At 53.7% G+C, this 19,930-nt stretch overlaps 1 protein-coding gene and 1 long non-coding RNA gene across 7 annotated transcripts in view; one reads left to right on the top strand and one right to left on the bottom strand.

Moving 5' to 3' along the window:
- Positions 1-11,108, top strand: part of LOC129523383 (uncharacterized) — a 12,308-nt gene extending 1,200 nt beyond the window's left edge. Inside the window, exons 2-3 of the long non-coding RNA XR_008667106.1 lie at positions 852-935; positions 10,961-11,108. This is a non-coding gene — a long non-coding RNA (uncharacterized LOC129523383). The remainder of the gene's footprint in view (positions 1-851; positions 936-10,960) is intronic.
- Positions 4,666-19,930, bottom strand: part of DMTN (dematin actin binding protein) — a 27,637-nt gene continuing 12,372 nt past the window's right edge. For 5 of the 6 annotated variants that reach the window (XM_055346247.1, XM_055346248.1, XM_055346251.1 and 2 more), the window contains exons 2-15: positions 15,559-15,761; positions 15,259-15,333; positions 14,699-14,854; positions 13,742-13,786; positions 13,313-13,412; positions 12,866-12,922; positions 12,481-12,633; positions 11,829-11,953; positions 11,118-11,223; positions 7,075-7,139; positions 6,859-6,907; positions 6,428-6,678; positions 6,065-6,145; positions 4,666-5,897 (exon numbers count right to left, since the gene is read on the bottom strand). In XM_055346247.1, coding sequence (XP_055202222.1) covers positions 5,784-5,897; positions 6,065-6,145; positions 6,428-6,678; positions 6,859-6,907; positions 7,075-7,139; positions 11,118-11,223; positions 11,829-11,953; positions 12,481-12,633; positions 12,866-12,922; positions 13,313-13,412; positions 13,742-13,786; positions 14,699-14,854; positions 15,259-15,333; positions 15,559-15,576 — 1,395 coding nt within the window. In that variant the 5' untranslated portion in view covers positions 15,577-15,761 and the 3' untranslated portion in view covers positions 4,666-5,783. The remainder of the gene's footprint in view (positions 5,898-6,064; positions 6,146-6,427; positions 6,679-6,858; positions 6,908-7,074; positions 7,140-11,117; positions 11,224-11,828; positions 11,954-12,480; positions 12,634-12,865; positions 12,923-13,312; positions 13,413-13,741; positions 13,787-14,698; positions 14,855-15,258; positions 15,334-15,558; positions 15,762-19,930) is intronic. The other variant, XM_055346252.1, reaches the window with a different exon arrangement.

The raw sequence follows: 19,930 nt of genomic DNA, 5'->3' as shown, positions 1-19,930 counted from the left end.
CTGGGGGGCCCGCAGCAGCACCCACCCCCGGCCCTCCGGCCCGGCCCGCTGGGGGCCCCGCAGCAGCACCCCCGCAGCACCCACCCTCGGCCCCCCGGCCCGGCCCGCTGGGGGCCCCGCAGCAGCACCCCCGCAGCACCCACCCCCGGCCCGGCCCGCTGGGGGCCCCGCAGAAGCACCCCCCGCCCCCGTCCCCCCGCCCGCTGGGGGCCCCGCAGCAGCACCCTCGCAGCACCCATCCCCGGCCCTCCGGCCCGGCCTGCTGGGGGGCCCGCAGAAGCACCCCCCTGGCCCCCCGCCCGCTGGGGGCCCCGCAGAACCCACCCCCCGCAGCACCCCCCCCCCCGCAGCACCCCTGCCCGGCCCCCTGTGCGCTGTCGGGAAGGAGGCCGGGGAGAGCGAGGGGGCCCTTGGAGCCTGAAGCCTCAGCGGAGGAGGGAGGGGCGCCGCGGAGGAGCAGGTGCAAGTTCCGCAGGGGCTGGTCGGAGGAGCCAGGGGCAGAGAGAAGGGTGAGGGGGCCCGGGAGTTTCTTCCCTGAGGAAGGGGCAATTGTGTGGGTCCCCTAAGTCTCTGGATGCCCCCAACCCACCCCCCGCCCCCCACGACCAGGAGAGTAGCTCCAGGCTGCACGTGGCTGTGGAGCACTGAAACGAACGTGCAAGTCCCAGCTACGAGGTGCTGAGGGTAAATACACGCGGGGTTCTGAAGACTTGCACCGAAAAGAAAATGCAGACTAGTTCATTCGTGATATTGTGTGTTGATGACTTGTTGACACTGTAATGCATTAGGTCCACTGGGTTAAATGAAGCATATTACTAACATTAATTTCACTTGTTGCTTGTTCCTTCTAGTGGATAGGACACTGGTCCGGCGGTCCTGCGGAGGGAGGAACGGCCGGCCGGTTGTCCTGGCAGCACCAAGGAAAGAAACACAAGGTGGGTGACCCATGTGGAGAGGGCCTCTGCCCCGGAAGGTTGAACCCAAGAAGTAGGCAGGCAGGACTTGTATAAAAGAGTAGGGGTTCCTGGAATGTCTGAGCTACAACTCCACGGATTTAAAGCCCATTTCCCCTACCACCTCCACCACCACCCTCCACAATGGAAAGATCTTCCTGAGGAGAGGGCTGGTTATATGTTCCAAATATATTTCTGCTCAACACATGATGAGGGGGTGAGGGATCAAGGGTTGCACTAGGGAGGAGAGTAGCCTCTACTGCAAAGCTGAAGGATGGAGAGCTGTGGGGTCTTGGGGTTTCACTGCACTCGCCCTGCCCCTTGGGCTCCATTCACCCATCAGGCTGAGGCCCAGGAGGCCCCAAACGGCCCAGAGATGGCTGTGTACCCTGGAGTGGAGCCTGGAGCCCCAACTAAGTCACCAGGGGGTGGGGACAGACAGGGCTAGCAAATGGATCTCAGTTCTGAGAGCTGCTTGAGAAAAATGAACTAAATAGACCATCTGTAAATGGGCCCCGGTGAGGAGCCCTATGGGAAAGGAGAGGAGGCTTTTAGGCCAGAATGTGTAAGAACAAAGGGAATAAATGAGCCTGTTTTATGCCTATGTTTGTGCACAGAGAGGTGACCTGGAAAGCTGGAGACCTGAGTCTAGTCCTGCCCTGTGGGTTTCTGGGCCTGCTTCCTCCTAGGTCAGGGAAGCAGCTGTATGTATTAAATCAGCTTTACCCAAATACAGAAGTGCATCAGGAATTTATAACCTTTCATTTGGCTTCACTTAAAAATTTTTATTTTAAAAGTTCTAATAAAAGTCAATGGACACAGTTATATGTGCTATATGCCAAAATAATCAGAGCCCACTGATGTACAGTTGACCCTTGAACAACATGGGTGTGAACTGCACAGGTCTGCTGATACATGCATTTTTAAAGATAAATACAGTGCAGTACTGGGTCTGTAATTTCTCTCTTTTATGGTTTTCTTTTTTTTTTTTTAAGATTTTATTTACTTATTCATGAGAGACGCAAAGACAGAGACACAGGCAGAGGAAGAAGCAGGCTCCCCTCAGGGAGCCCAAAGTGGAACTCGATCCCAGAATTCCAGGATCATGCCCTCAGCCAAAGGCAGATAGATGCTCAACTGCTGAGCCACCCAGGCGTCCCAAAGAGAGATATGATTTTCTTTCTTTTAAACATTTTTTAAAAGTTTATTATTATTTTTTATATATTATTAATTACTTAGTAAGATCTATGCCTAACACGTGGCTCAAACTCACAACTCTAATATCAAGCATCATATGCTCTTCCAATTGAGCCAGCCAGGTGCCTCTCTCCCTTATTATTTTCTTAATATTTTCTCTTCTCTAGCTTGCTTTACTGTAGGAATACAGTATGTGGTGCATATAACATACGAACTGTGTTAACTATATTACTAAGGCTTCTGGTTAACAGGCTAATAGTTAAATTTATTTGGAGGCAGTCAGAAGTTAAATGCGGATTTTCTTTTTTTAAGATTTTATTTATTTCAGAGAACGAGAGAGGTAGAGCATGAGCAGCGCAGGGAGGTGGGGGAGGAGAGGCAGAAGCAGGCTCCCTGCTGAGCAGGGAGCCCAAGGAGGTCAACGCCGCTGGGCTCAATCCTAGGACCCTGGGATCATGACCTGAGCTGAAGGCAGACACTTAACCACCCAGGGGCCCCTACATGCAGAATTTTTACTGCATTTTCAAACAGACCCCGTGGCAGTTAACTGCCAGATTAGCTCATTTGAGAGAAGACCTATAAATAAAGCCTTTCCTCCTGTCAATTTAAGTGAGGGCAGAAGGCTATTGCTGGGTGAACTGTTTTTAAATGCGCGAGTCACTAAGCCCAGATCCTAGAAGAGGGGACATTGACACTGTGCTAACTCAATGGGAGGAGTGTGAATGGATTTGTGAGCATTTTTAAAACACCACAATTTTGTGACTACTTCTCTGTGTGAGTCAGGATTTTCCCGATACTGTGCAGCCAAATACAATAGTGAATTAGCTCCTGCATTTGATAAAAGGGCAACTGTTGTATATAAATCTTGCCTTAAAATTTTTTTAGTCATCAAAGCTTCTTGGTCCTCATTCATTTTCATCATAATTAGTTATAAAATTCACCTTATAAATGTATTCCAATTACTAATAATAAGATTTTTGTTTAAGTTTGCTACTAAAAAGGTTTGGAAGCCCCTGAACTGAGTGATCACCACAGTTTTGCATCTGTTCACATGCATGTGCCTGCATACAAGTGTGTGTGTGCGTGTTGTGGGAAGAGGCACTGAGAGATTCTCCTAAGGTTTTGTTTTAGGGACCCAGTTCCACTTCAAGCCTCTCCAGGTCTCAAGAACTTAAAATCCTTTAGGTCTTAGCATGCAATCTGCCCCCTCAAAAGCACTTTCCAGTGACCTGTGACCAAACACGGCCTCCGCACCCTTTGATGCCCTACAGCCCGGGAGCTCTGCGGATGTGGAGGTACTAGACTTGCTACCACTGTATCCCAAGTGCTGGAACAGGGTAAGCCTTCCAAACATTGGCTGAATACCTGAAATTGTGTACAAGTACGGAGATGATTCCTCTTTCTCTCTCTCCGCCTCATCGGCTGTCCTCCCAGCTACCCCTTGGGAGGCAGCTGCTTATATTGGGGAGTCCTGGCTTAGTAGCCAAGAAATGGGGAGGTCTGTCTCCATCCCCCACTTGTTAACTTGCGTGCGGCTTCAGGCTTCAGGATGAACAGTCTCTTCTACAATGTTCTTTTTGCTGAGAGGTTTCAACTGATCTGTGCTACTGACCTCACAGGTTGTTGGAAGGATAAAACAATGTTGTAGATGTATCATCGGAACTCCTACAGTAAAACAATTGTTCATACTTGAGTGATTCTTAACCACTTTGCTTTTGCTTTGGCCAAAAGGGGTGGAGACTCATCCCGGGGGGTAGGACACTTGCATCAGGTCCAGTCCTTAGGTTCACACTCCAGCTCTCCTGGTCCTTCTGGCCACACGCCTCCTCACGCACCCACATCTGGGTTCTGAGACTGGCCCCTCCCTTCACAGGCACCCACAATCCTCTTTCCCATCTTCCAGGCGATCTCCGCACTCCGGGTCCCTGTCTGCTCCCCCGGCGAGGCCTTGCCAAGTCAATCGAGAGCGCATTGCCCCCTCCTCTCTCTCAGCTTCCACGCCACCCATGGTCCACTAGATCTCACCCACTGTTTGTTTCTCCATTGCTTGGTTTTCCCTGCCTGCTCTTCAGCAGTTGGCTTAGTGCCTGTTCCTGCATCCTTGACCTTCTCTGTGTGTTTGGCCTCCCCCAGAGAACTGGGAGTATCAGGCCCTGGAGGGTGCAACTTGTCAGATGCTGGTGAGCTTGACTGCCAAGGTGAGCAGTTAGGCCTCAGCAGAGGACAAGCGGGCTTGCCCCCGAGCCGGCTCCTGTATTAGTCTCCAGAGTGACCTTCTGTCCTTCCTCCATACTTCATCACACAGCCCCTGAAGAAGAGGCAGCAGACGGGACCCTGCTAGGCTGGCCTCTGCTTTTGTGGCCAGGGGCTGGGGGAAGGGGCAGTGTGTGATGCCGGCCTCTTCCAGCCCTCTGTGGTCCCCATTTGAACCCTCACCCCCAAGGCTTCCCTCAGCCTGGCATCGCCTCTCCCAAGTGCTCCCAGGTGTTCCAGAAAGAACAAATAGATTTGGGGACCCAATGCAACCTTTTAATTCCAAGCAGAGTCCCCCTCCCACAGCATTATCACACACACACACACACAGTGGAAAGGGGTACCAGGGCCTGAGCAGGAACAAAAGCCAGACCCCGGCAAAAATATATATATAATTATATACACATATGTATCTGTAGAGAAGAGAAGCTGGGAGTGTGATTAAGGGAGGGCAGAGAGTTAGGAGAGAAAGCAGCTTGGGGGTGCCCCAATAAATTACATTCTTTAGACAGCATGGTGGGGATGCATGGAAATGGGCAGGACCTGGTGGCCAGGACACAGCCTGGCCTCTCGATCCCATCCAAAGAGAGCCTGAAGGCCTGGGTTCTGCACAGGACCTGGGTGCTTGGAGTCTAGCTGACTTGCCTGGAGGCTGACGGTGGGCCAGGGTTCTGCAACATCTCCACTCTAAGCCATGGCTTCTAGGGAAGCCACAGGGCTGGAGCAAGAGGCTTTGAAGCTTAGGGGTCACCAGGAGAGGAGAGGGTGAGCTGGAGGGCAGGGTGGCTTCATTGTTAGAGGCTGAGCTCAAGCCTGCTCCTGCTAAGAGTCAGAGAAGCCAGAGACCCAGGTGCAGGGGAAGCTGTCCTAGGTGAGGTGAGGAGGCGTGCTTGGGTGCACAGAGTCCTGGGGCTCTCCCTGCCCTCCTGGCTGCTCCCCACTCTCCCCCTCCCCCCGCAAGCCTGAGGGTTGTACCCACCCATGGGTCCAGACTGCCAACATGCCTGACCACTAAGTGCTGCTTTCCTTTCTCCTCACTCTCTTGTGGGGACCTTCCCGTGGGGGTGGGGTGGGGGGATAGGGTGCAAACGTTGACTCTGTGTGTGCTGGGCTCCAGACTGAGTCTGCCCTGTGCGGTGAGGACCAAGGAGGAGGGAAGGAGGCCCCTGGCTTTTTATGGGAAAGCAAGTTCACGTCCCACACCCCAGCACTGCAGAGGTCCTGGCTCCCCCTCACCTGGGGAATGGAGACAACCCTACCTCCATCCCCCCCACCACCACCCTGCGCCCCTAAGAGACGATGCTTTGGGGGTCTAGTGACCCCAGCTCTAGAGCCCCGAAGCAGCAGGGGAGAGCGTCAGTCATGGAGCAGGAAGGATGGTCAGAAGAGAGAAGCCTTTTTCTTGAGTTCATTCCGCTTCCACAGGGCCAGCTTGCCAAACTCTTCAGGGGACATGGAGAATACCCTTGAGAAGTCCTCGGCTGACAGGTGTCTCTGGAAAGGGGACACCCAGAGTCAGCTTAAAGACAGGGGCTGGGGCAAGGCTGGGCCAATGACTAAGGGAGCGCTCACACAGAGGCCCCAGGTCTCCCCCACCAGGCCCACCAGGGAGGCTGCCCCTTTGGAAGCCCCTAGGCCCACCCCACACTTCCTCTGCATACCTCAAGCCTCATCCGATCCACACCTGGAGGCAACTTGGTTCTCCCCTTATTGGTCACCACCAGCATTTCGTAGGGATAGATCTGGGGGGCGGGGTGGGCAGAGAGGGGGCAACCTCAGGCTTATAGAGTTTCTTGTCAGTGTAACCCCCTCAATTCCCTGGGCCCCTGATCAGCCTGTAAGGGCCATTGGGGCTCATGCTGTTTTTGTCAACCATTGCCCCCAACTTCCCTGCTGCCCCTCCCATCAGCGACCCCTTGGTGCATTTGCTTCCCTGGCTTCTCCCCGCAGGCTGGCTGACCCACCCCCACTGTAGATGATTCTGTCCCCTGCCCACCACCCCTGACTCTGCCCCTGCCCCTCACCTTCTGCTCCAGCACACAGGGCAGGGAGTTCCCCCGGTCCATCCTCCCCCTCTGGCCCTCTCCGTTCTGGGGAGACCAAAGCCGCAGTGAGCCAGAGTGGGGCAGGGAGACCTCCCCAGCCTTACCCTGGGCTTCTCGTGTCCTTGCCAGGCAACTCTGCAGCCCCAACCCCCCCAACACCCCCATCACCCATCCACGGCTTGCTTCTGCTGCTCCATGTGTTCCCCTCCAGAAGGCACTCACCTGCAGGCCTATAGGAGAGAAGAATTATTGTCCAGAGGCAGCTCTAAGGGCAGCAGGCCTCCAAACCTGCGGGCTCAGCCTCCCAACCTCAAGCCACAGCCCTGCCCGCAGCACAGACACGGGCTGCCATGGGGCCTGCTCAGGCCCCTTGCCCAGCTCGCCTGGCATTGGGTGGCCCTGCCTCTCACCTGGACTTCCGGTCTCACTCCCAGAGGGGCTGAATTCTGTGGACTGTAGCTAGAAAGGACACGAAGGGATCAGAAGGAAGGTGGAGAAGTCTGCACTGTTTCCCTTCACTTTAAAGGTCTCTTGCTCCCCCGATACCCAAGCAGCTCAGCCCCTCCAAGGTGCCCCGAGGGCATACTCTTCCGTCCCAGTCTGTGATCTCTGGTCAGGGACCTTACCCGGCTCAGAGTGGTCCTGCCATAGGCGGGGAGAGAAGAAGACTTGGATGTTCCTGCTTGCAAGGCTGGAAGAGAGCAGGAGGCCCTGTTCAGTGCCTTTGGTCTGACATTCATTCCTGAGAGGGCTGCCTCCCTGGCCTCCCCTGCCAGAGGCAAGGCAGTGAAGCATGGACCTGGGGGGCTCGAGGGGTGGGGGTGCCTACTGGCTCCCAGCTCCTGCCCATTACCTTCAGCAAGCGGCACTGTGCTGAGGCTCTGAGCCATCGCTCTAACCAAATACACATCTGGATGAGATGCCTGAGTGTTAAAATGGATAGTCAGCCAATAACGGCCAGACAATGAGGCTCACCATCATAAAATGACACTATGGGCTACAAAAATATGTCTGAAATTTAGTCAAAATTACTGAATCGTTACAATATTATTATTAGCAATGCTAGTAATCAAATTTCCAACATTTGCCATTTATTACAATGCAGAAATGATAATGTTCTCTGCACCATCAGCTGCTAGACTGTACCGGCAGCCAGTAGATGTCCCACTTGTGGAGAGAGCATGTGACTCTTGATCTCGGGGTCCTGAGTTCAAACTCCGCATTGCATATGAAGCTTACTTAAAATTATAGATAGAGACTTCACATTTGCAAGACCAGATGTCACTTTCAACTTACACATTTCATATCACTTAACTTTCTTGCACCACAGATTGTAACTCAAGAAAATTGGTTTTCAGTTAACAGGTTGTCCTAAAAAGAACTTTGTAACTAAGATTCTTAGTTTGGCCAAATCTCAAAACTCTTTCATGTCCAAATACTAGAAATCATTGGCATTCTACGGTGATCATTTGGATAACTATTTTTTTAAAAGTGTATGTAAGGGCAGCCTGGGTGGCTCAGCGGTTTAGCGCCGCCTTCAGCCCAGGGCCGGATCCTGGAGACCCGGGATCGAGTCCCACATCGGGCTCCCTGCATGGAGCCTTCTTCTCCCTCTGCCTGTGTCTCTGCCTCTCTCTCTTCCTCTCTGTGTGTCTGTCATGAATAAATAAATAAAATCTTAAAAAAAAAAGTGTAAGTAATCTCTACACCCAACATGGGGCTCGAACTCATGACCCCAGGATCAAGAGTCACACGCTCCTCCGACTGAGCCCACCAGATGTCCTGATAAATGTTTTTATTTGAAGATTTTAGCCTTGATAGATTCAAAACTAAAGGATATACAGATTTGTCTTCTTAAAACACTCTTTTAGAACCTGTGGCTTGGAAGTTTAGTGAGCATGAAATGTATTTTGAGGAACTTGTTTTTTCTTAATATTTTTAAAAATACTTTTTAATTTTGTGCAGGAAATTATCTGTTTCTACAATGATCATTCATTATTGAAGCATTTCACTTTATAAGTATACATTTATATTTCAAGTAGCTGATAGAATTTTAACCAACAAAGCACATAGGAAGATTTTCACTTCAAATTATTTTTAGAATGCTTATTTATGTTTGAAAGTGACCATTTCAATGTTACCATGAAGTTGGAATGACACGCCTGTTCATAATTCTGAAATTGTTGAAGGTGCTTGGGTGGCTCAGTAGGTTAAGTGTCCAATGTGATTTCGGCTCAGGTCATGATCCCAGGGTCCTGAGATCAAGCTCCACATCGGGCTCCTGGCTCAGCATGGAGTCTGCTTGGGATTCTCTCTCTCACTCTGCCCCGCCCCCTGCTCATACATGTGCTCACTGTCTCTCTCTCAAATAAGTAAATAAAAAATCTTAGAAAAAAATTCTGAAATTGTTGAGGTTGATTAGCTATGACCATAACCTATGCAATCATGTGATCACTGGTCACATATAAGATCAGGGATGCCAAAAATGATGATGACATAGACATTTGGCCATTCGACTTTGCAAGGCCAAAATGGAAGTTAAAAAGCTAATTTTGACTAAATAGCAAAATCTGGTGGAACATAAAGATTGAATCCAACTCTCAGGGCATCTCTCCATCTGCCTCTTTCTTCAAGCCTTCACTATTCTACATTTTCTAAAAAGGTCCTATTGTAACTCTTCCCACTCATCCTGAAATATCATCCTGGGGACTTTCAGTGACCTGTGCATGTCCATGTACATATGACCCTTACGGCTCCTTGAATCCCATCTCAGTGGCCTTCACGTCCACCCCCCACAAGGCAGCCCCTTCAAATGGCCACCCCCTGGTCTTGTCCACACCTGCAATACCTTGATGCCTGAAGCCTGGGAATCGCACTTGGCAGCTACCACACCATACCCTTCCTTATTTGTAACTTCTTCTCAACCTCACTCCCAGCATGTCTGTTCATCAGTGTCATGGGACCCACGGGGTCTTGATCTCCAACCCCCCACCCCCGCCCCTGACCTTCGACCCACAGTTAGGTATATCACTACTTTCACCACCACTCAGCAGCTCCCCTAGCCCCTCATCCCTCAGCACCTGCCTTACAAAACTCTAGCCCTGCATCAGCCAGCTCCTCTCTTGCCTGCAGTCCATGGTGATAAAGCCCACACTGCTAGATTATCCTCACTACAGATGAATGCCTTGCGCTGGTTCCCCTTCCCTGCAAATGGGTAGTCTAAACCTTCCCCAACCCACCCAGCCTCACCCTGCTTCCACTCAGCAGACAGCCTCAACTTCTCCTGTGACCTGCTCCCAGACCCAGGTCCCCAGCCCACAGAGAAAGAGGCCTTTGGGGCCTGACGCCTGCCTCCCACATCCTGGATCTTGCTGAGGGGAGCACTCCAGGGCACAGCTCCAGGGCTCAGCCTTCACATCTTCCCTTCCCTCTCTTCTCTGCATGATCCCATTTTTTCTCAAGGTCTTGCTACTATATACAAGCTGAAAACTCAACTCATCCTGCAAGCTTCCAACTGAGCAAGACCTGGCTCCCACCTACAGGTGCCTCAAGCCCAGGATGTCCCAAACCAGTCCCTTCATCCTTCCCCCAAATCCAAGCCAATCCCCGACCAGCACCCAAGCCAAGATCCCAACTCGGCTCTCCCTCCCTTCCCATGTCCAATCAGCCACTCGGTCCAGTTGACTCCATCTTCTATATATTTCTCAAGCCCACCTCCCTTCTCTGGAACTATGTGTAGTTTTAGCCCTTACCTAGACCTCTGGAAAATGTGGTGGAGTGTCTCAGAAGATGGCCTGCATGTTATCTCCGGGCCTGTGTGCCTTTGAGTCATGGCTTCCCTTGAGTCTAGGCTGCCTGCTAAGCTGCTCTGTCCAACAAGACGTAGGAGGAGTGATGCTGTGTGACTCCTGATGCTAGGCTTTTAGACGCCTCATACTTTCAGCTGGGGTTCTCAGATCTCCCTCCCTCTGTTCCAGCCTTGATGTTCTAGGGAAGTCCAGGCTAGACTCCCATGATTAGAGGCATAATACCCAGAGCCCAGGCCACCTTATCTCTCTGGCTAATCCCTGCCACCCTGGGGCACACTCTGGGTTCCTGCAGGCCCTGTAAGCTGGCCAGAATGTTTCCTGTTCTTTGCCTTTGCTCCAGCACTGTCCCCAGTGTCCTCAATGCCCATCTCCACCCCCCTCCCCCCACCACTCACTTTGTCTTTCTCTTCAAGACCTAGTGACCCACACATATCACTACCCCTGGCCCTCCGGCCCCAGGTCCTGTCACAGTTTCTTTGAAGCACTCACTGTGTGCTCTCATGTCACCACAACATTGCCCCACTGCACTGACCCCAATTTCCATGTCAATTTCCCCGTGGACTGGAAGCTACTGACGGACGGTATATTTTTGGACTCTTTATAATCTCCTGTGTCACCATATATTAGACACTCAATAAACATCTGGTAAATTAAACATAATTTGCTAGTTCTGCTGTAGCGAATCCTATCTTTTATCATCTAGTCTTATTCCATGACTGGTATCCTTGCCCTAAGGAGAGCATGAGTGCCTTGAGCCAGCACAGGATCTTCTGTCCCTTGTACCACAGGAGCACAGTGCCGGCCACACGATAGACAAACAGATTCTGCGGGTGATTCGGGGCCCCATTCATGGCACTCACAGGTATGAAAGGGTGTCCGGTCGGGCAGAGAGCGGGTTTTCCTCCGGATAGGCAGTGACTTTTCCATCTCTTCTTTCAAGATCATCTTTCCCAAGTTGGAAGTAACCTGGGGAAGGAGAAAGGAAGATGCGCCCAAGACTTCTATACTCACTTCTCATCTCCATTGGAGCTGAGTATCCGCAGGCAGGACTGGGGACAGGTTTCCCAAGGGGCTGGGGTTGTGCCCCGGAGCCTGTGGGGCCTGTCATTTTGGTCTAAGGCACTGCCGTTCGGGGTCTGGCCACCCTTGAGAGCAAGGAGGCAGCGTTGCTTGGTATTTGTATCTGAGTGGCCTCTGCATCCCAGGTTACTCACCCAGAGCACAAGCCCAGGCCACTGTCACTAGCCTTCCTATGACTCCTGACACCCTCTCTGCTGCCCTGGACGACAGCAGCCTGCTCTCTCCCTGCTCCTCTTCCCATGAATTTAGCCTTCCTGAATCCTGGCACTGGGTTTGGGGGGGGGGAGGGGGCTTTTCTTTCCTTTAACCCTAAGTTAACTGGTGTTCCCCCCAAGTAGCATGAAGTCCTGGTGTCCCTCCAGTAGCAGCAACCTGGTGTCCCGGGAAGAAGGGGAATCCCTCATGTTTCTACTAGGAGGTTCTTTAGGACAGAAGAGTTAGAGCCCAAGGCCTTTGGTCCCCAAGAAGACGTGGGCGAAGCGAGATGCTACCTTACTGAGTTCCTCTCGCTGACGCTCCCTGAGAGCCTTCATCTCGTCCCCGGAGTCATCATCTTCTTCCTCTTCCTCTTCCTCTGCCCCCCTCCGAGAGGCCTTCCGTTTCCTCCATTCTGTCTCTGGGGAACACAGGCAAAAGCAGGCTCATCAATCAGCCATTCACGCGCCAAGTATTTATCAGGTGCTGCCTTGTGCACCTTCCAGAGAATGTGACAAGCCATCTCGTGCAAAATAAAAGTACCATTCTCTAGCCTTATGGTAAAGCTGAATTGGCGACACTCAGTCACACAACTTAAAGTCACTGGGGACCAGGACCTTGCCTCACTCCTCCTTCTCTCTTCCAGAGCTCCTGTCACAGAGCCTGGGATGCAGGTGTTTAAGATATGTATGCTGAGTGGCCAAATAAGTAAATGGAAAGCTAGTGAAAGACTAACAAGCAGGGCCACATAACCAAGAGCTAGAGGAATGCAGGGAATAACGGTGAGCCAGGAGGTCATGAAGGGAGCCAGGAGGTCATGAAGAGAGCCAGGAGGTCATGTAGTACGTAGGGTGGCAGTGGGGAGAGAGAAGGTGGGTTCATGAGTTTCGACAGGGCTGTGAGACAGTGCCCTGGGCCTCCCCTGCCCCCTCCAGCATGGTCTCCTACCCACGACCGCCAGCGACGGAGGGCACGGCCAATAGTCAGTTTCGATCTTGGCTGGCTGGTTGGGGTCAGGTGGCTGGGCCGCAGGAAACTTGGAGGACTCGATGATGAGGTCCTCGATGAGGTGCTTGCTCTGGGGGCTGCCTCCTGTGGACTCTGCAGGTGGAGGTCAGGGTCAGCCCACATCCTGAGCCAGGCCGCCTTAGCCCACCCCAGCCCCCAGCTCTCTCTCCTGTCCCTTCTCACACCTGGGACACTGTGAGTGTACAAACAGTGCACACAAGAAAGGGCATACGGGGCAGAGTATCTGCTGCTACGAACAGCTGTTCTCGCGTGGCCTCCCAGCCCGCAGTGTGAAGGGGCCCAGGTCACAGAGGGGAGCCCTCACCTCTCTGCTTGTAGATAGGTGGCTTCTTGTAGATGTTGGAATCTGGGCGGGTGGTCTCTGTGGACAGGGAGCAAGAGCAATGAGAAGGAGATGCTGATGGTGGGTGAGGCCGGGTCAGTGAAGAGAAGGGCACAAATGAGATGGTGTGGGGAATTCATGGGCTCCCGCCGAGAGCCGAGACCTGAGACAGAACCTGAGTGCCTGGAACTGTCCCTCAGGGGTTTTGGACTTTCCACACTTTTCTGGTTGGGTGGGAGGAAAGGCTCAAGAGGTCTCATCATCTTGGGAGGAGTAGGGTGGTTTGCCTGGGGTCTGGGCATCAGGGGTGCAGCCATTCTGTGCTGAGCATATACCCCAGAGAATGGGGGACTGAGAAGCAGCAGCTTGGGTCCCTGTTAGAAAAAGAGGTCTGGGGAAAGTGTGCAGCCACACTGCCAGAAAACCTACCAGGATGGTGGAAATGGGGTAGGCTGGTCCGGGGGGTCCCAGTGGTTCTTGGGGCTGAAGCCTGAGAGATGGTTCCAGGGGACCGGCTCTCCGCCCACACCTGCAGAGCAGAAGTGTGGTTGACTGGAGCTCCCAGGTCCCCCACCCTACCCTCTCCAACCCATGGAGACACTGCTTCACCTCACACCACCATCTCTGTCCTCCCACCCTAGCATCCCACAAGCCCCCAACCCCAGGGCACAGGAAGGGTCTCCAAGGACTCAACTTGCTGATGGTGTATGACCCAGGGAGACAGGGTTAAATGAGGTCCTGGGTCAGACAGACAGATGGACCCAGAGCTGGTCGGCGACGGGATCAGGTCATCCCGTGGGCTGTGCATATGTGTGGGGGCGGGGAGCCGGGCAAGTGTCAGGTGTGGGGCAGACTCACCTCTGGGGATGGTGGGGGGGATGTGGATTTGGGTGACAGTGAGCGCTGCGGATGGAGAGGAGGCTGGTCAGAGCCACGAGGGTAGGGGTAAATCCTCATCCCTAGATCCCCGGAGGGGCCACTTCACCCCCCACCACCACCCAACTCTGCACCCTGGCCCGGCCAATTTCTGAGCCACGTCTTCTATGTCAGTCCTTGCCAGTTCCCAGCACTGGCCCTCCATCCTTCTCCCTCTTAGTGCTCTCCTGGGCAGAGTCCTGTCTTTCTTGGGATGCACGAAGAAGCCACGGATCTTGCAGCAGTGTGTCTGTGCTCTGGGGGCCAACTGAAGGTGGCTCTGGCCTGTCCACAGAGCCTAGAGCCCAGGGGAAGGACCAGGAGCCACAAGTATCCAGGATGGAGTCTGGGCTCCCTGCAGAGTAGTAAGTCTCCCCACAGCCCGCCTCCAGCTCAAGGCTCAGCCATGACACTAGCCCTTTCTGGAACATGGTTTACAGAGTAGCTGCCATGTGTTATCTCCGGCACTCAAGTACTCGGTGAGGGAGGTAGGGGGCGGATGTATCACCTCTATTGTACAGGAGGGGAAACAAACCACGCCTTCACTGGGACTTCAGAATCCCAGTGCAGTGTTCCCGAAGGCTTTTGGCAAATTTGCACTTTTTGTCCACTGCCAGCCTTCTCCTCCACGACCCTCCACCCCCTGCTCTGCGAGGCTGCCAATCAACCGGGCCTCCGGGCTTCTCTGCATGGAGCTCCCCTCCGTCCTCCAGCCTGTCTCTGCCTGCCCTCCACGAACACTGGGTTGACCATTGGTTGATTTCTACCCACAGTTCCCTTTCCTGTTTTGGAATCTGGCCGCCAGGAAAGGAAGCAGGAGAGGGATTTTGCCTCCTTCCCTGTGTGGCTGGGGGAGCCCTTCCCCCAAGTTCCATCCAAGAGGAGCCTCCCACCCCTCACCTCCCGGCTTCTGGGCAGCTCCACGTGTTCCAGGAGAGAATAAGTAAAGTGGGGCTCATAGATCATGAGGTCAGGCCGCTCGATGTCCAGGATGGCCTTGTCCTTGGGGATGGCAGCCAAGTCCTTGTAGCCCAGCACCTGGTTGTCCATCTTGGCCTGGAGGGAAATGGTAGGAGTGGAACAGATGTGCCGAAAGCCTCACCTAGAATCCTGGCCTTACCAGCTAGACTTGCAATTTATCAGGAAGAAAAGGGACAGCCATTTGAGCCATCAGCTCGTATGAGTTAGTAGTGTGTATTTTTTTAATTTTAAGGGTTTAGAGAGTCACCTTAAAAGATGATAGTCCTTCACCTAACACTTGGGGTACAATGAGGCAGGACCAGACCAGTAGAAGGTGGCCGTGGGGAACCTTCTCTGGGTTTCTGGGTTGTCTCTGCCCACCAGCCCTGGCAGGAGGGTCGGTCGCTGTTGTCGGGGAGGCTCTGGCTGAAGTGCCCAGCGGGTCCCCACCCCACCCGCTGGTCCCAGCCTGAGGGTGCTGGTGGCCGAGAGGTACTCACCACGATGCTGGAGGGAGAGCCGGGAACACTGGAGCCTCGGGAGGAGCTGACGCTCCCAGGGGAGGTAAGTGGTTGCTGGGGAGAGTGAAAGGCGGGCGGTGGGAATGAGCGTGCGTGCCAGGGCCGGGCGGGGCTCTCCACCGGGCGGGGGGCCTGGCGGAGGGAGGGGGCGGGGGGGGGGGGGGGGCTGCCCTAGGCCTCTGGGCCCCGGGGTGCGGCGCTGCGGGCGGCCGGCAGGTGGCACCGTCGACGCCCGACCCGACCCGACCCCCCCCGCCCCCCGGGCGCGGCCCCGCGCACCTTCTGCAGCCGTTCCATGCAGCAGGGAGCTGGCCGGTCGGTCGCCGCGGAGCCCCGTGCGCTCGGGGAGACGACGCGGCGTCAGGCTCTGGCCGGCTCCTGGGCGCGGCGCGCTCGGGGCCCCGAGAGCAGAGAGTGCGTCCCCCCGGGCTGTGGCGTCCTCATGCCTCAGCGACTGTCCGCGCGTGGAGCGGGTGCCGGGCCTGGGGGGGCGGGGCGCGGGGGCGCGGGTGAGGGAGAGGCAGGGGCCCGGCCTCAGCCCGGGGCCGGCGCCGGCGGCGTGCGGAGCGCGGGGAAACGCTCGGGCCGCGCTCGGGCCGGAGCCGCTGTTCTCCGGCTGGAAAGGAAATGCCCGCAGGGGTCCGGCTGCGGCGGCCTCCGCGCTCCGGCCCGGTGACACCTGCCTGCCCCGCCCTGCCCCGCCCTGCCCCTCCCCGCCCCGGGCGGCAGCCGGGTCTCAGGCCCCGCGTCTCACTCCCCTGGCCCGGCCCCTGGCCCACTCCCGAGCAATCAGCGGCCCGTGGCGCCCCCTCTGCCCCGCAGCCCAGGCGGGTTTAACACAGAGGCACCTGCTCACCCTGCGAGGTGGACAGACCGGGAGGACAGGATGGAGCCAAACTGCCTTGGCGTGGCGCGGTCCGGTCATGGGGTTGGGGGTGGGAGGAGGCCTCAGGGAGGAGGGAGGGGAGGCTGGAGGGAGCCCACATTCCCTGGGTCCCTGCCCCTGTCCCCTGCCTGCCCTGGGTTCCTTGGCAGGGAAGAAGGGAGGAGAAGTTGGAGGGAACCCCCAACCCCCGCGTCCCTGTCCCCGTCCCCATCCCACAGTCTGTCTCACTTGACAGAGCCCCCCTTGGGGCCCAGGCCACATCCCAGCTGTAGGCAGGCTTCTCAGGGGGCCTGTGCTGACGCTGCCCTCCGAACTGCTGCTTCACTGCAAGGCAGCACCCCTGAGGTTCAGCAGGAAGGCGTCCCAGCCCGCACTGCTCTCCATTCCTAGACAGTTGGGTCTTGTCTGCTGCAGTAGATTATGAGTTCCCTGGGGCCACAGCCCATGCCTTGGTGTCTTCACCTTCAGCCTTCATTAATTCCCTTAGCACTCCTCCCGTCCCCCCACCCCCTAGTCCTGGACACCTAACAACCATTCAGTGAATGCCTGGCTGAGCTTCCAGCAATGGTGGCAGTGAGGCTAGCTTTCCATCTGCTGGCAATAAGCCTCCTAGAGTGAAGAGAGCTGATGGCTACAGCAGGGACGGGGAAGAGGCAGCCTAAAGTAGTGGTTAAAAGCACGAGCTCTGGACCAGAGTACCTGGGGATGAGTACCGACTCTGCTACAGCAGCTGTGTGACTTTGGGCAAGTTACTTACTCTCTCTGTGCCTCATGTTTCTCATCTGTAAAAATAGAAGATAGTACTAGTGTCCATGTCATGGGGCAGCTCTGAGTATTAAATAAGTTATAACATGTCAAGTGCTTAAAACACTATAAATTCTATGTAGAGTATTAGCTATTATTACTTCTATTTCCCCAAGGACTAATGAATTTAGATGTCTATTCCATAGCCATTCTTAACCACAGGGGGTAATGAAAGACTGAGGTCACTAATGCTCCCAATCTTATCACCTATTACTTTGTATCAGGCCATTCTTTGGCTCCACCACCAAAACCATCTGCTGGCCCCACGAGCAGCCCTCATTTCCACCTTCTGCTTTTGCGCATGCCCTTCCACTATTCTCTGTCCACTTCCTTGTCTCCCAGATGCCACTTGTCCTTCAGGGTCGATCCCAGCCTTCCTCCCCTGGGAGGCCTCTCCTACTATTCTAGTCCTTCTGATAACCCTTCTCTGAATTCCAGCAGGACTGAAAAAGAGGCCCATACAACAGACCTTGATTATAGGTTGCCTAACGCAGGAACATGTTTTTTCACTTAACCAGAATGAGTGCTAACTTCTGGAGGGCAAAATAACAAAGCAATTACCATCATTTTTTGAATGCTCAAGCTAGGTACTTTGATAAGCACTTATTTTTAAGATTTTATTTTTAAGTAATTTCTATACCCAATGTGAGGCTCGAACCTACAACCCCAATATGGAGAGTCACATGCTCCACCAATTGAGGCAGCCAGGCGCCTCTAATAAGCACTTTAAAAGGATGATTTGTTTCATCCCCTCCGACATCCCTATAAGGTAGACCCATTTTACAGATGAGAAGACAGAGGCTCAAAGAGGTTAAAAAGTTGTCCAGAGTCATGAAGCTGAAAATGTGTCTTCAGCACCGGCATGGTTCAAAGTGCCTAGCTAGTACCGTGTCAGGTGCATTGTGGGGATAGAGTAAAATCTGCTACATTTCTCAAGTCTTTTTAGAATTCTAGAGTCAAGGCTTCTCCAAGACAAGCTCCTGGGTCACACTAGGTATTTGGTGCTCGTGGAAAGACTCCATTCCAGACCTTTATCCTTCTCGGCCTTCTTAGCTCTCGCTTTGTAATGCTTTTATAACTAGGTGTCTGAGGATCAGAATCAACTCTAATACATATTCAAAGAGCTGTTATCTCTCTTTCACTCCTCTCTGATCTTTACTGTATTGACAGCCATTGTCAAACTAGCTATATACTTGGCTTAGGCTTAGAGCCAAACACTCATTCATTCATGTATCTACCCATCTATCCATCCATCCATCCTTCCATCCATCCCTCCCTCCTTCCCTCCCTCTATCCATCCACGCATCCACTCATTTCTCCACTTGTCCATCCTTCCATCCATTCATCCACTCATCCATCTGCCTATCCACTTATCTGTCCATCCATCCATCCGTCCACTAACCATCTATCCCCCAGTCATATATTGCTTTACCCATCCATTCATCAAATACTTCCTGACCTTTCTGCAATAACCACAGACAACACTCTGTGACAAGTCTTATGGGGAACAGAAAGACGAGTCAAGGGATCCAAGCTGCCCAGGCAGAAATGAGGCATGTATATAGATAACTCCCATGCAAAACAGAAAATTACATGTGCCAGATAAGATAATAGAAAGAGCCATGAGAGGTCATAGGATGAGGGACCACTCCAGCTGGGGTGTTGAGAAGGGAAAATAAAGAAGATTCCTTAGAGGAGGTATTTGAGGTAGGCCTTGAATGCCCAGTTTGAGTTTATGCAAAAACTAAAGAATCGATTATTGACAGAGAAGACAAAATGAACAAAGGAACGGGCCTGAGGTGGAGGGGCAGTACTGGGTCTATCTAGGGAACAGCAAGTATGGCTACACTATAGGGCTCATGGGGTTGAAATATGTTTGGGCAAGAAGTTGGGAGTCAGATTATGGAGGCCTCCAACCCAGACCAGAGGATTTAGATTGTACTTTATGGACAACAGGGGCAATAGAATGCTTAGAAACTTTTTTCAAACAAAGAAGTGACAGATCCAAGCAGTACTTTGGGACCATGAATGTGACTACAGCCTGGGAGAGGGGGCTGGACAGGTAGGGGCAGCGTGGACAGAGGCCAGCCTTAAAGCTACAGTAGGTGTCCCAGCAAGAGCTCGTGAGGGCCTTGACTTGTGTGTGCAGCCCAAGAGGGAGAGGAAGCAAATGGGAGAGACCCTAGAGACAGAATGTGCAAAACAGACATGATCCGAAAGCCCCCCAGGGCAGGGGTAGGTGGCTGGCTCAGAGACGGAGGAAGGGGAAGCGGTGAGTTCACTTTTTGCCAGCGTGAGGTGGAGGTGGGTACAGTTGATGAGCAGGTGGGAATGTCCGGGAGGGACAGGAGGTTGAGCCCAGGGCAGGCTGGAAAGAAAGACTTGGGAGCCATTTGACTAGAGGTGGTAGTCTGCACATGAGGTTGCTAAGGCAGAAAGAAGTTCAAAACCAGCATCCTAGGAAACACCTAGGGGACTAGAAGAAATATCATCCCAGATGGCATGAAAGGGACCAGAAAAGGAGATGGCCAGCTCTTTGGGGGCAGGGAGTGTATCTAGTGGAGGCGATTGCATTATGGAGAGACAGGGTGGGAGCAAGGGGGTGAGGAAAGGTCATGAAGCCAAGAGTCTGTGGCCAGAGGAGAGAGGCGCTGGAGGGAGTGATGGCTCTCTGTTTTGGTGGCCTCCGAGGGCACTTTCAGGGGAAAAGTGAGGCCTTCTTGTCAGGGAAGGCCTGGCTAGGCCACAGGCAGAGGAGTGTGGGGGTCGGAGAGCGACTTTGGAGGAGGCCAGATTGGCTGAAGGTGTTTCAGGAAAGGGGAGACTTGAAGATGCTTGTAGGCAGTGGGGAGGAAGTGGGGTCCCAGCAGCGGGAAGGGATGCAGCCCAGGCTCAAAAGGAGGGTGGGCTCTGGAAGGAAAACTCAGGGCTTCCCTGGAAGGACAGGAAAGGAAAAGTTGG

The sequence above is a fragment of the Nyctereutes procyonoides genome, unplaced genomic scaffold (assembly GCF_905146905.1).
Source record: "Nyctereutes procyonoides isolate TBG_1078 unplaced genomic scaffold, NYPRO_anot_genome, whole genome shotgun sequence".
Classification (NCBI taxonomy): domain Eukaryota; kingdom Metazoa; phylum Chordata; class Mammalia; order Carnivora; family Canidae; genus Nyctereutes; species Nyctereutes procyonoides.
Note: the sequence above shows the minus strand (reverse complement) of the source record. Positions and strands in the feature narration are given on the sequence as shown.